The sequence below is a fragment of the Dinoponera quadriceps genome, unplaced genomic scaffold (assembly GCF_001313825.1).
Source record: "Dinoponera quadriceps isolate SergipeBrazil2010 unplaced genomic scaffold, ASM131382v1 scaffold1040, whole genome shotgun sequence".
Taxonomy (NCBI): Eukaryota; Metazoa; Arthropoda; class Insecta; order Hymenoptera; family Formicidae; genus Dinoponera; species Dinoponera quadriceps.
This window is the reverse complement of record NW_014555251.1, coordinates 1-14,214: the sequence shown is the minus strand read 5'-3', so window position 1 is coordinate 14,214 and position 14,214 is coordinate 1. Positions and strand designations below refer to the sequence as shown.

Genomic DNA, 14,214 nt, shown 5'->3' with positions numbered 1-14,214 from the left:
ACATTTCTGACCGTTTAAAAGCTATGGGAAAGATCCAAAAGTCTGGAAAATGGGTGCCACATGAATTGAATGAAAGACAGATGGAAAACCGAAGAAACACTTGTGAAATTTTGCTTCAAAGACACGATAGAAAATCAGTTTTGCATCGAATTGTTACTGGCGATGAAAAATGGATTTATTTTAAGAATCCTAAACGGAAAAGATCATGGGTTAATCCGGGACAACCATCAACTTCGACTGCAAAACCAGATCGATTCGGCAAGAAGACAATGCTGTGTGTCTGGTGGGACCAGAAAGGTGTGGTGTACCACGAGCTCCTAAAACCTGGTGAAACCGTCAATACAGATCGCTACCGACAACAAATGAGCAATTTGAACTATGCATTGATCGAAAAACGACCAGAAGGGGCCAGAAGACACGGCAAGGTAATTTTGCTCCATGACAATGCACCTGCACACAAAGCAAAACTGGTTCAGGATACGATCAAAGCACTCGGCTGGGAGCTGCTACCCCACCCGCCGTATTCACCAGACTTGGCTCCTTCCGACTACCATTTGTTTTCATCGATGGGACACGCATTGGCTGAGCAGCACTTCGATTCCTACGAGGAAGTCGAAAATTGGGTGACTAATTGGTTTGCTTCAAAAGACGAACAGTTTTATTGGCGTGGAATCCACAAATTGCCTGAAAGATGGGAAAAATGTGTATGTAACTAGCAATGGCCAATACTTTGAATAAAATGTTTTTTACTTTCCCATTAAAAAATAATGTTTTGATTTCACAAAAAAACGCTCACTTCATACCGGTACACCTGGTATTTATTGATCTTATTAATTGGTGTCCCCAAGGTCAAGTTGTATTTCTTAAACGTGACCCCCTATTGCATATTTTTATAACCCTCGTTGAGACGAGCACTATAATAACTTTTACGCCGATGTAGAAAGTAGTGTTCGATTTATGGTAATGATTAAAACTGTCTACAGACAGTCTGTTACAATCGACTTAGGCGAGATAATACGTGTGACATATATATGTGTGTGTGTGTGTGTGTGTGTGTGTATAAAATGAAGACAATACAACTTGACGAGTTTCAAGTGGTTGCAAAATTATGATTTTACAATATTTATGCTATAATTCATAATTCATAGTACATCGATATCGTATTCGGTTGAAACACTAATGTTGCCTGTAGATGTAAATGTAAGCATCATTGAGTGGCGTGATACTTTTCGACACAATAAAAGTGTAATCATATGTCGGAAAAGTTTAACGATCTTTGGAGAGATTCAGGGAATCTCCCATGTCGGCAGATTGGGACGGTTTTTTATGTACCGTCGTCATGTCCAGCATACTAAATTCAGGCTTGACGCTCGAGATCGTTAAATCTTCCGTTCCTTGATACTCGCTCAATCGGTTCATCTTGGCCGAATTATCCGCGTCCAGTTTCTTCCGATCGTAATCTTCGGCAGAAAAGTTGCGGCATAGCTCCGGGGTGCCGGCGGTTTTGAACGACGACGTATCGACGGTGACAAAGTCAGCTGGTTTACGTTCGTTATTCTCCGCGTCCTTTGCCGGCGAGATTTTGCCGAGAGGACCGAATAGATTCGCGATGTTGCGCATATATGTGGACGATGGCGACGGCGAGGAAGTTCGTGTAAAGTCCGTGATGGAGAAGCCCGAAAGCTTTGCCAAGTCGGCAGTGGAGAAGTTGGCCAGTTTCGTCAGGTCGGAAAACTTGGTAATTTGTTGGGTGATGTCCGCCAATGGAAAGTCGGGATTCGCCGATGCTCGAGCTTTGTTAGCAGCGCTGCAACTGTCGCTAGTCAGCGGCATCTTCGAAAAGTCCGCCGGTACGAAGTCGTAATCGCACTTGGCATTTTTCACGGATACCGTAAGTTCGCCGGAATGAAAGCTCGGTATAATTTCTGACGGGGATATATGTTTGGAACTTGCAGAATTTCCGTCCTTGATCTGAGTGATAGACGCGGTGTCATTAGGACCGACGTTGCCGCTATCTTTCTTGATGATGTTATCCCGGGAGGTCGACGGCTGTAGTACAAACGGCTTGGACGTGGGAGTGATTATGGCGCCGTCGGGTTTGAAGTTGACCGGTGCGAGGAAAACAGCCGCATTACCGGCTGTAAGACTGACACCCGGTGGCGGTGGGACGGAAGGCCCGAGCGATTCAGATACTAAAGGGAACTTCATGGCCAAGAATTCCGGCGTACCATCTTCGGAGCCTGGGCAAATCATTTCCCTGATCACGTCCCAATATGAGCCGTTTGATCGGTTTCGACCAGGTAATTTCGATGCTAGTGAGCACTATCGAGATTAGATTGTTATTATCATTATTATAGCTACACGTTATAAACCTACTCGTCTTTGCATCATTGAATATTATTTTACTCACTCTTAAGCGTTCGAGATACGTTGTATTGTTATTAAAGTTGGCAGTAAAGTCGATACCACCTTCACTTTTATAATATTCTATACATCTTCTCTAGAAAAAAGGAAGTGAAAAATATCAGTGATGATGACGATTATGTACAGTTGATAAGCTTTCGCACGAAAAACTAAAATTCTACACCCAATGTATGAGAAATCTCACACATGCCCACACATACATACACACGATTCTGTACTTTTATATTATCATATATCGTGGCTTTAAACAGAAAAAACAAGGAAATAATTACAATTTCTTCCAATGTATCTTGAGAGAGGAAGTGCTCCTGCGATAACGTGTAGCTAAGAAGCATAGGTCGGGGATATTCGTGAGGTCTGTTTTCAGGTGGAGGCAAAGACCAAAAGACGTTAAAATTCGACTCGTAACAGTTGCCATCCATGTTGTACGGAGCTACAGAAAAATAGGAAAACAATAATCACAAAACTACTGGAGGAAGCAAAGTTTCAATAATACCTACAACATATTAATCCTACACACGGTATATATCCGTTGTCGCTAGGTCCCTTCATCTTGATTTGATAGTCTAATTGAGAGTCCACATCTCTCAAGGAAGGCGACGCATGAGAACGTGGATGAGAATGATACCATCCTACCAGTGTAACACGTTTCCATTCCATGGCTCTGGCAATTTCAGCTTCTACAGCTGCTGCAGCTGATTTATCCTTGCCAGAATAACGACATGGGAATGCACATGTTATAGAAAGATCTACAATGATATATGGTCCAATCAAATAATATTCCAATATACAGGATAACATAATTATGTACTTCATATAATAGAGTTATGAAATATACTATGTGAATTAATATCCCAGTGTCCACCCAAGTAGCCACAAACTTCCTTGTCTGTTAAGTGACAATGTAAATCTACCAATAGAGCTGCGGTACTTGTGACAGTCACTAAAAATGGTTGAATCTTTCCCAATGTGCTAAATGATGTGAGTTCTACCATTGTGCTCATGTCCCTATACGAGTAAGATGTATTAAAATTTTTACGAATAAAGGAGTGTACATAGAGAGAGATAGAAAGAGAGAGAACAACTTTTTTTATAAACATACATGGCATGACTACGAATTCCTAGATTAGCATGTTTCACTGGAACTCGTACTACTTGTACCAGAGAACTAATTTGAATTGGTTTTTCGCCACTCTCTTCCGTTATTTCGGCCAATGTTGTTTCCATCCTAATGTATAACGTTTAAAAAATAAAGTGCGAAGCTATCGATGTTAAAAACCTCAACATATATCCTTTTTCGTTTTCTGTATAAAATGTCAATAAAATGGCGTTTGTGTCTTTTTTTGTCGGAAAGCTTATATCAGCGTACCGTGAACAAGTCCTTACAAAAACATAATTATGATATTCATAACAATTTCGTGCAAAACGTTAAACGTAGATAGCATCACTACCGATTCGGTTTGACAGTAATATCACTGTTTCTGTTATGGCTGGGACAACCTTAAGGCTCGTCTCCATCATCATCAGCTAACACGTTTCTGTTTCTCAGTTATGACTGGGACAACCTTAAAGCTCGTATCAGACTACGGATTAGGATTGAGATTGAATTAAAATTTGGCCAATCGGAGCAAGATTCACTAAACTTGAGTTTAGCGAACTCTGCTTTGATTGGTTAAATTTCAATTCAATCTGAATTTCCTATCCGTAGTTTGATAGGGGCATAAGAGCCGTCTCAGAAGCGAAAGACAGATATGTGTATTTTGATCGTAGTGCGTAGACACGGCGTTCAGATAATATATATATATCAGATATATCAGATGACCTCGTGCCAAAGGAAAAATTATCCAAGTAGAATGTATGTATGCATAGATGTACATATACACATATATACATTCTACTTCGATAATTTTTCCTTTGGCATGAGGTCATCTGACAAAAACAAAGGCAATGCTCATTCCAGTTTGTTACATAATTCAATGGTACGCGGTACATTTTTATTTCATGAAGAGTGTGTAAAGTTCCATACGTTATACGGACAAATTCCGTTATTTATAATATATTCTATCAATTATAATAATTTAGCAGATATTACAAACGTAGTTTTCAAATCGTTATTCGACACATATATTTTTTTTTTTTATGAACAACACATGCTGTTTGCTCAGTAATATTTGACACAAGTAGTAGTCCCAAAGGTGTAGTCAAGATGTATACTTGTGATCTCTTTCTCTCGTAATCATTATTTTTCCCATATTTTGTTGTACTTCTGTCGTGTAGTGAACTATTTTATAAACACGAGAATAGAGAATGGTCGATATAAATTTTAAGTAAACAGCAGTCAATTAATTTTACGATCATTGCCGCGATTGTTTGTGTTGTGATCGAATTTATCGAGCATATCGAGTCGTAGGAAGGAGCCAACAATAGAACGAGCCGTGGATCCTCCCCGGCCACCATCGAGGCCACGTTCCACGGAGCTTGTACTGCTGTTTGTCTTGGCTATTTTAACAGGTTTTGTCATTGCCCATATGTTCACAGCGAATCTCAACTCAGCCACTAATGCTTCCCGTGGTGTAATCTGCAGGAAAATATTAAAAAAAAAAAAAATAAATACTATTTATAAGCAGTAATTAAAATATCGGCAGGGTACGGAGGACAACGGCGACGCATACGAGTCTTACTTTTTCTCTCACTGCGACTTTTCGTATATTCCACAGGAATTCGCAAATGGCGATTACCAGGGACGCACCACAACCGCACATGAGGACCAGGAAAACGCCGCCAACATTCGGTAAACCTAATTCGCTAGTGCTGGCGCTTTTATCCGTTTCGTCCTTCTTGCATAATCCGCCACCCCTTTCTTGCCACCTGTAAGCTCCTTAGTCGATAATATTAAGGATATGAGGGTCGATGATTGCTTAGGCCTATTTAGTATAGAATTGTTTAGACAGAGGCGCTCTAGGATGAGCTTGCGAGTCTCGCACCGGTGAGAGAAGCGGCGGAAACGTGGCAGTGCAGCCAAAATAGATGGTTGGAGCGAAGAAGTCGTGGCTCATTAGAATTGGTCGGACTTAGAAAGTAAGAGAGAGACGTTTGTATAATCGTCTTAAAAAAAAAAGGAAGAATCTCGCATACATGTAAAAGCTAGGAAATATACGATAATAAGAGATATTTGGCTAAAGGAATTGATTAACCTGTGGAATGTTATCTGAAGATAAAAGTTGCTATCCTGCAAAAGAGAAGCTTACGTACCACTTCTTCTTTAATTCTTGCAACGTGCCTTTCTCACCTAGCGTCAAGATTGCACCGTTAATTAGCGTTCTGTATGGGGAATCTGTGTGGGAAAATTACATAAATATATATCAATCACAATTTTTCCATTGTTTTATTGTCTGACTCGAATAGATAGAGTAGCAAGAAATAAGCGAGGCGACAAAGAAATATTCGCAGAAACAGTGCGCGCTATGAGTGAGTTATGGCAATGAAGTCTTGGAATTTGGAGTGCGACGACTTCATGAGGTTAATATAAATTTTCAATAAAATAAGAATTTTGTCTTTGTAAATTATTGTTTTCACCATAAAACTTGTATTTTTCTTATAGTGGATAGAGCCCAAGGAATATTTTGGTGTTGAACCAAATTGAACTTTGTTTATTTCAAATATGTCAAAAATTTGTCAAAATCTTAGCGTTCCTATTATACCCTGAGCGGATTCCTCTACATTCTATAAAGAAGGATTCAATTTTACTCACTGCGCGGTAAGGCTATACCATATCCCTTGTTGTCGATGAGACCCCCGATCTTTTCTATTTCACAGTTCCTTTCTGTTCGGTACTCGATAGAGGTCGATTCCATTAGAAATGCATATGTCCGTTTGCTCTTGATAACTCGATCGACACCTGCACGCAATAGAGAGAGAGGGAGAGAGAGTACAGAACGTAAAAGAACAGTATCTCTCAATTATAAAAAAAGAAACTAGCAAAAAAAATACGCACTTTAACACGAGTTGTGCTCACCTTCCTCATTGCTGGCGGTAAATACGCTGGGTCTAGTTTCCGTCATTGTAGCCCACATTCGTTTGTATGTTGAATAGTTGGAATCCTACAGCACAATATGATGTTTTTATTATTATGTGTGTGATATTGTATGCGATATTAATTGGAGAAAAGATTAATTTTAAGACTCAAGTGGGTGTAAATGAAATTCGTTTCACATTTCCTTACTTTCTATAGTAATTTCGACAATTTGATAATATAATGAATGCTATGTATCATGTATATACCAATTGCAATAGTTTACAAACCCGGAAGAAATTCGCTGTCGAACCTCTTCCGAGAGATCCGTATTTGATTTTAGTTTGCTTAGCCAAGTCTTCGACACCTTTAATAGGTGTGTCCATCTTGTCCACAGTGAGGAAGGCGGCTAGATTCGCTGTATAAGAGGAGATCATAATAAGCGTGAAGAACCACCACATACTCGCGAGCATTCGAATCGATGGCGCTCTATAAAAAAATATATCGTGACACGATGCATATCTCAAAGTAAGTCTTCGACTTTGCTACGATCGTGGGGAATGAATGAATGAATGAAACATTCTACGAGGAGGAGTGATATTTACTTGGGCAAAATATCGGATCCTTGTTGCATAAGGGAACCAATGGTCAGCCACATGGAATTTTTCAAGTTGAAATTATTTTCTAGCTCTTCAGGATCTGCATTGCATGGATGTGGATTATCCCACTCGCCTGGTGCCATTCTTCAACAAAAAAAAAAGGATGAAATTGTCGCTGGAATAGATTTTAATGATGGCAACGGTTTTTTTTTTTTTTATTAACTAACAACTACTATTCGATGGATGACAAATGTGTTGTATCAAAACTTTGTAGTTTAGACTGGATAAAACAAATGCTAAGGAGAGCATTACCTGGCTTGAAGGAACAGCATTATCGACACGGCAAGATAAGCGGTCGCCATATAAATCCACACATCAGCGGACAAGGGTGACAAGAATGAAAAAAGATTCGGTACCTTTTCCTCCGGCTTACTGAATAAAATGCTAATACCTAATTAACACACACATTGTAAATATAGCAATGATATAGCGACATGTACAATATCATCATATGTGAAACTTTTTTGCATGAGAATAGGAAAGAGAAAAAATCGAAAACAAGGGAGCTAATCCTCCATATTTCTCATTGTTTACCCAGATTCATGAACGGCATGCTGAAATCCACGGCAGACTCGCGTTGATACGTTATAGTTAGATCACATATCGCGAGATCAGCTTCCTACGAAGAAAGAAGAAGAATTATATTCTTGGAGTGTACTTATATGCGAGGGAAACAAAGGTGCGAATTAATTTTTTTTACGATTTTTTTTTTTCGAAAAGCAGCGTGAAAACAATTTTCTCGTTACAAACACCGCGATTACGTACGCGATCGAGAAGACGCCTGATCAATCCGTCCCAGCTTTTGGTCTTTGCATTGTAACTGCCGTACTGTCCGTCTGGTACTAGCTCAAATTTGTATTGAAATTTTAAATGATTCGCGATATGTTCGATCAGGTCGATGCAATAACCTTCGTAGCGCTTCTGATCGATCAATACTCCTCGTGCCGATCCATCATTCACTTCCATCACGTAAGGTGAACCCTTGAATAATTCCATAGATTTGATGCAGCAAATCCACATGCTATCCGTAACAATTTCAAAAGCAACTCGTGCAGGCGTTCTTGAAAGCGACAGCCTTCAAATTAAATCACACAAATGTTTGCTGCTACACATATATCGCTAGTAGTTTTACATCTCTAGTTGTGAAGATAATTCGAGGAGGTAATTATGATGAAAAAAAAAGTTTCTTTTCAAGGTTTTCAAAGACCAGAAGGTTAAGATAACTTTTCAAATAAAACTATATCTTGTTCGTGCGGGTCGACATTGGAAGAGACGGCGATCTATAACAATATAATTTAAAAATGATCTCGAACATTACGTATGTTTACAATAGAAAGAAGAAGATGCATCTCCGTTGGCCCGCACGTTTGATTAGTCTTTTTTTATAGAGAACGTTGAAAAAACATTGTTAACAACAATGTAACACAGGATAACATGAGAGATGTAAATTCAGAAATGACAGAAACGATGAGAATACTATCAATGTCTTCTGATCTCTAAGTACTTTGAGAAAACCTTTTTCGTCACCATCATTGTCCCTTCGTACAACTTTTTCCTTAAACATTTCTTCGTATCATCAAAAATAAGTTAAATATCAAAAATACTCGATCACTCTATATAATAGAGCCGTAATTCAACATGTAAGAACTTTTTGGTCGTATCGTCAGTATCTGTCCGATGAACAGTATCGTTATTAATATTTGATAGCCAGCGGGACACGTTTTGCGAAAATATGCGCACGCCAAAGAAAAAGAGAGAGAGAGAGAGAGTGAGTCAAATTTGTAAGTGGTTAACGTGTTAAATGGTACGAACCACTCTGGTGCTGATTAAAAATTTCTTTTCTTGAATAGATTTAAACAAGTAGCTCTCATGCTCCTTTTCGGTCTGCGTAAAATGCAGACCGTCCTGGTCCCAGTAGCCCGTTTCCACTATACCAGACTGTCGAAAGTCCAATATTCTGATGTTAAAATTCCGTCGACGACCATACTCGTCGATGCTCATCGCGCCTGTTATCTTCCCCATTTTTGACAACTGCGGCAAGGGGTGACAAAGGATTAGGATGTAACTAAGTTGCATTGACGCACTTGTGAGTCACTGAATGTATTTAATTCAGCAAAGAAATTTTCTGAGAGGCGAATAATAGGATGGGAGGAAGAGGACAATCGTGATGAGGATTAGAGCGGCATGAGACAAAACAATGACACGACGACGCGATGATGTGACACTTGTTAAAGGGGACAGAATTTTGAAAATTTTAGATACATTCTTGTCTGTGTGTATGTCAACTTGAAATTTACCTTGGGATTCTCGTTTACCTCTCAGTTTACTAAATACACTGCACAGATTCCGTTGCACAGACTCCGCTCATCATCATCGTGTCGTTATGTCGCGTATTGATTCAAGTCTAAGATTATTTCGTCCTCGCAAAGAGAGAATTGTGAACGAAGAAATAGGAGTTTCCTCACCTCTCGTATAGCGCTGGTAATGTTCAAACCTGCTTGATATTTCTCAGTATAGTTCTCAGTAAAGCAAGAAAGCGGTGTGGGTTCAATGATAACAGGCTCTTCGTTACCGAGGTTTCTCGCATTCAGGGTCTCAAGTGCCTTGTCCAGTAAGAATACTGCGTCATAGAGAACCGCCGAGTTTAACTATACAAAAATGATAAGGAATCTTTTTTTTCTTCAGAGCGATGAGATATATTGAAAAAGTTTCGTTGTTGAACGTCAATTTTGACTTCTACGTTGACGTCAACCAGAGAGTGTATCTCGTCGTGTTACGACGTGATCGTGCAATTTTACAAATTTTAATTAAACACCTACTGTCAACTACTGTCAAATTTGATTAATTTCGTCATGCGCTATATATACTGTATAACATTATACAAAAGAGTCCCAGAATAACCGCACTGGAAAATTGTTGGTACCAAATAAAGTCATTTTTCATTTATCACAAATTTTTTTAAAATAATGATTTTGAAAAGAGGGTTATCAAAAGTTGTCAAATTATACTAGACTGCGTGAGGCAGGAACGGCGTCCTGTAGAACCACGTACAGAAATATCACACGAGTATATCAGTTTTCCGTCTCGCGCTAAAGATTTTATTACTCATCGTAATTTATCACTATTTGCTACTCGTAATATACTATTCGTAATTTATCGCTATTTCGAGTTATTTATATAAATAATTAATATTGATAATATTTGATTGGCCCTTTTCAAGATTTTACTTTAAAATATTTTTAATGCAAGTTTTTTTTTTTAATATAGGATAGTCAACAATCGTTGGATACTTGTAGAAATTAGGTCATTTCGAATGCAAAAAGCGATCTCTGTGCGAGCAAATTTTGTTATTAATCACAAAGAAGCCTCTATACATTTTCAATAATTAATAACTCGAAATTTTGCGTGATTGCATAATGGACTTTTTCACTGATAACTAAACTACTAGTGGACATTTTGACCCAGTTTGACATATAAATAAAGAGAGACTCTTGGATAATTACCCAGTTAATTCCCAGGACGTCGTCATTTTCCCTCAAACTGAAGCCGGTGATGTTGGCGATAGTGTTGTTGCGTACCTCGAGAATAGGCAATTTGGACGAATCCTATCAAACTCGGATAAAGAAATTATTTCGAAAACTATCTATGGGAGGTAGAGCGGCGAGAACCGTCGCTTGGAAATTATCTGGCAATTGGCCGAGAAGAACAGGACCATCGTCCTTGATATCAAAATTTGTTTTTAATTCTTCCATCAATTTCGCATGAGAAAATATAAAATCGTTTCTCAGATTTAGAACGGCAGAATTAGCGGGATAGGTCGCGAATTTGTCGAATACGTCGATGAGAGTACTCTTTTCGTAAAAAAAAAAGTCTTTTAGTCTCTCTCTAGTCTTTTCGAAAAAAAAGTTGCAAACGATGCATGCAAGAAACACACCAGGTATGTTATGATGAAATTGCAGTAATCCGAAAGTAGCTTGACTTCCTTCGCCTGCTTGAGAACATGAATGAGTTTCTGCGGTTCGACATCGATGATGATGTTGCAAACTGACAAGGAACTTATTTCCTTGAGCATCGGACGATAATCATCCGACTCTTTATTCAGTTGCCGTATCGTGATAGGATAGTCCTTGCTTCGCTTCAGTGTCAAAGTCTTCTGAATACGCGACAGGCCGTCATCGTTTTCGTAAATCACCGCATAGTTTCGCCATTGCATCGAGTCGACAACATCAGCGATAGCCTTTATGCGATATGCAATTTCGTTAATTGTACGTAACACGAATTTTGATACAAATCAGTCAATATACAATAGCAAACGTGTATCCGCAGAATACGCGATAGATCAAATTTCTACGGAAGATGAAAGTTTTTTTTTTCTTTCTCAACTCGTTCAAGAACACGTGAGCGGGTTGGAGTCGCGATGGACTTATTCACGGACAAACCTGGCTAATTCTCTCATTATCAGGATACACGTTTATTGTCATCGGCGACGGTGGCACTGACTTATCTGTTCGTAATCTTTCACTTTCTCGCCAAACATATTCAATGTGCGGTACGTTGAATCGTGCCGCGGTGCTAGCAACTATTCCACGAGTATGCGAACTCGTGGGTCCAAAAATAGCCGCCACGCCTTCCATCAGCAGCTCGCAAACTATATGAATATCGCAATCTCTAATTAGTACGCAACGACGATCGATACAGTGCAAATCGAAATTACAAAAGATGTCACACACACACACACACACACACACACACACACACACACACACACACGCGCGCGCGCGAGTTTCGCTAATAGCTGCAAATTTTCTATACGTGTCTCATGTGTATGTGTGTACGGAAAGATCTTGGAAGAGTTTGGAAGCTCCGTTGCGATATAGCGACAAGTCGCGAAGCCCGACAAAAATACGTAATATTGCAAAAGTGTTGCCAGGAGATGTTCGTAAACTTCATCGTCGAAACATCATTGACTTTCTTCTTTTTCTTATATCATATTCCGGTAAACAGCAACTAATAGCAACGCTACATCAATGTTACAATTTCTCATTCAACAATATGTTGTAATATAACATACGTTATATATATATAATAATTACATTGCTGAATAGGACAATAATGTTGCTATTGTTAGTCGGTGTTTATTAGGATGTATATTTACCAGCTGCGGCAGTCTTGAAACTGTCAGTATCGGCATCTACACGTTTTACGACGGAGGCAAGTTCGAACGCAGGTGCAAGTTGCTCGAATTTCGAGTCATAGATAGCTCTTTCGAACGTGGAGATATAATCCTCGTCGCCTTTGTGAAAAATTGCACCTGGGGAATGACGTGACACAAATGTACTGACGGAAGTATTCAAATTAATGTGTATAACACATCAAACGTGAGCAGTGTGGAGCGGCCTGAATTTTACAAGCAATTATTGGAAGGGGAATACAAGGCGATGCAAGGATTTTGCAACACTTCAAATTTGTAAAATCAAATTATTCCTTTTATACTATTCCCTTTACGTCACTTACAAGAGCGTATTTTGTATGGCCATTGGTAACAAGTATACAGAACAAAAAATGCAAACTCAGTATATCTAAACAAATTTTCATCATTTTCTTTCGAACTGTCCTACTTACCAACTTTAATTGTTCGCGGTAGGCCATGAATATGAGTAATGGCCAATGTAAATAAAGCAAAGAAACGAAGTTGTCGATTCATCGTAAACAATATGCTGCGAACAGAAAGGAATTTATGTAATGAAAAATCTCATTATTGTTTCCAACAGTTACAAGACCTCAGTTGACTCATCTTTCAGAGAAGAAAATCATACGCTAGTCTATTTTAAATCTATTAACGTAGATGCATTTCGGGCAGTTATTACAAGGTATATAAATGGAAGAAATGAATGTATGGAATATTTTGCATTTGATAGGAGTCAAACATAATACTCTTATTATTCATGTTTCTAAAGTATTCGTTGGGATTACAGTCTGTCGCCCGACTATCATCGAGGTTAGGCCACCTTGGCCGGTTAGAAGTTGAAATATTCGGTCGAGGCTTCTGTCAGGCAATTCGAATATATTGATGTGTATTTTATCTATGCAATTTTTAATCCAAACATCATCTCACATCACTGGGAAATGTTCGCTATAAAAAAGTTGTTGATAATTAGTTGATGGTAGTTGATAATTGTTTAGACAATAAAATTATATATACATTAATAATACACAAACATACGGAGAAATCAATATTCATCAACATAAAATAATCATTATGTTCATTTTTCCATGGATGAAATATTTTTTAAATATTGAAATTTCCTTTTTTTAGAGTGTGGTTTAAAATCACGGTCAATATAAACTGTAATTGTTGATACGGTTTAGGAATGATCGTCACTTACCACTTTTTTCTTTGCAACGAGCGTATATTCTTTTACAATGTTCTTGCACAAAGAGGTATACTCGGAAAAAGGAACGAATACGGAAAAGAACCACTTATTGTATGAAAAATTAACTAAACAACTAGTAATCACAAGGAGACGGAAACGACGAGATTGTTTCGCCTTCAGCCTTTGGAGTGTTTCTGACACGCACTGAATTAAAATTAGAACGGACCATCCTAAATACGTGCGGCATGACGTTGGGTGGAAAAGGCGATAGATAACTCGCGTGCCGTCTGTTAATCTTAGCGGATTCAAATTGTGGTCAATCTATGGTCCAGTTTCTATTGACGTTCTTAATATAGTTAAATTATGGTTTTGAGAGAATGTGTGGTGTTTCCACTGCAATAATACTGAAGATTAATAATATTAGGCGTTTGAATTAATTCTCGCTGTTGACTAATAGGGGTCAGTAGTTGTGTTATTTCAACATGGCTATGCCCATAACAAATTAGGAAGTTCCAGAAATGTCAATATGAGAGAGCGACACTGCCGTTCAATGTTAGAACTTCTATGTGTCAGTCTTTGTCGGTAAGAATGGGTAACACAAAAACAACTGATCAAAAGTGGGTAAGTCAAATTTCTTGAGGTCGATAAGTTTTAGAGAATCGATAAGTTACCAGAGTCGATAAGTTTCCGGAGAGCGGTAAGTTACCAGAGTCGATAAGTTTCCGAAGAGCGGTAAGTTACCAAA

The 14,214-nt window shown here is 38.6% G+C and overlaps 2 protein-coding genes across 4 annotated transcripts; both read right to left on the bottom strand.

Moving 5' to 3' along the window:
• Positions 1 to 1,106: 1,106 nt before the first annotated feature.
• Positions 1,107 to 3,943, bottom strand: LOC106743694. The gene is made up of 6 exons (XM_014617790.1): positions 3,527 to 3,943; positions 3,263 to 3,432; positions 2,925 to 3,173; positions 2,697 to 2,857; positions 2,411 to 2,500; positions 1,107 to 2,322 (listed from the first exon to the last, which is right to left on the bottom strand). Exons 1-6 carry the CDS (start codon positions 3,649 to 3,651, stop codon positions 1,267 to 1,269), a joined length of 1,851 nt encoding a protein of 616 aa, XP_014473276.1. The 5' UTR covers positions 3,652 to 3,943; the 3' UTR covers positions 1,107 to 1,266.
• Positions 3,944 to 4,396: 453 nt separating this feature from the next.
• On the bottom strand, positions 4,397 to 13,693 carry LOC106743691 (glutamate receptor ionotropic, kainate 2-like). 3 transcript variants are annotated; one of them, XM_014617783.1, is made up of 19 exons: positions 13,482 to 13,693; positions 13,030 to 13,228; positions 12,718 to 12,812; positions 12,251 to 12,406; positions 11,535 to 11,743; positions 11,030 to 11,332; positions 10,599 to 10,700; positions 9,561 to 9,743; positions 8,908 to 9,126; positions 7,861 to 8,076; positions 7,630 to 7,714; positions 7,348 to 7,486; positions 7,042 to 7,179; positions 6,727 to 6,925; positions 6,440 to 6,524; positions 6,176 to 6,322; positions 5,677 to 5,758; positions 5,106 to 5,292; positions 4,397 to 5,002 (listed from the first exon to the last, which is right to left on the bottom strand). In XM_014617783.1, the coding sequence occupies exons 3-19, from the start codon at positions 12,797 to 12,799 to the stop codon at positions 4,763 to 4,765; spliced, it is 2,772 nt and encodes a 923-aa protein (XP_014473269.1). In that variant the 5' UTR covers positions 12,800 to 12,812; positions 13,030 to 13,228; positions 13,482 to 13,693; the 3' UTR covers positions 4,397 to 4,762. The 3 variants fall into 3 exon arrangements, with proteins under 3 accessions (XP_014473269.1, XP_014473272.1, XP_014473270.1); XM_014617786.1 differs by having other exon boundaries at positions 13,069 to 13,228; XM_014617784.1 differs by having other exon boundaries at positions 12,718 to 13,228.
• Between the last annotated feature and the right edge of the window lie 521 nt (positions 13,694 to 14,214).

Excerpts from the sequence above, each read along its gene's own strand:
- LOC106743694 (XM_014617790.1), bottom strand. The coding sequence starts at position 3,651 with ATGGAAACAACATTGGCCGAAATAACGGAAGAGAGTGGCGAAAAACCA. Across the intron at positions 2,858-2,924 it reads GTGTGTAGGATTAATATGTT|CTCCGTACAACATGGATGGC; the intron begins GTAGGTATTATT and ends ATTTTTCTGTAG. Across the intron at positions 2,501-2,696 it reads AAGATACATTGGAAGAAATT|AGAAGATGTATAGAATATTA; the intron begins GTAATTATTTCC and ends CCTTTTTTCTAG.
- LOC106743691 (XM_014617784.1), bottom strand. The coding sequence starts at position 12,799 with ATGAATCGACAACTTCGTTTCTTTGCTTTATTTACATTGGCCATTACT. Across the intron at positions 6,525-6,726 it reads CGACAGCGAATTTCTTCCGG|GATTCCAACTATTCAACATA; the intron begins GTTTGTAAACTA and ends ATTGTGCTGTAG. Across the intron at positions 5,759-6,175 it reads TGGTATAGCCTTACCGCGCA|ATTCCCCATACAGAACGCTA; the intron begins GTGAGTAAAATT and ends TTTCCCACACAG.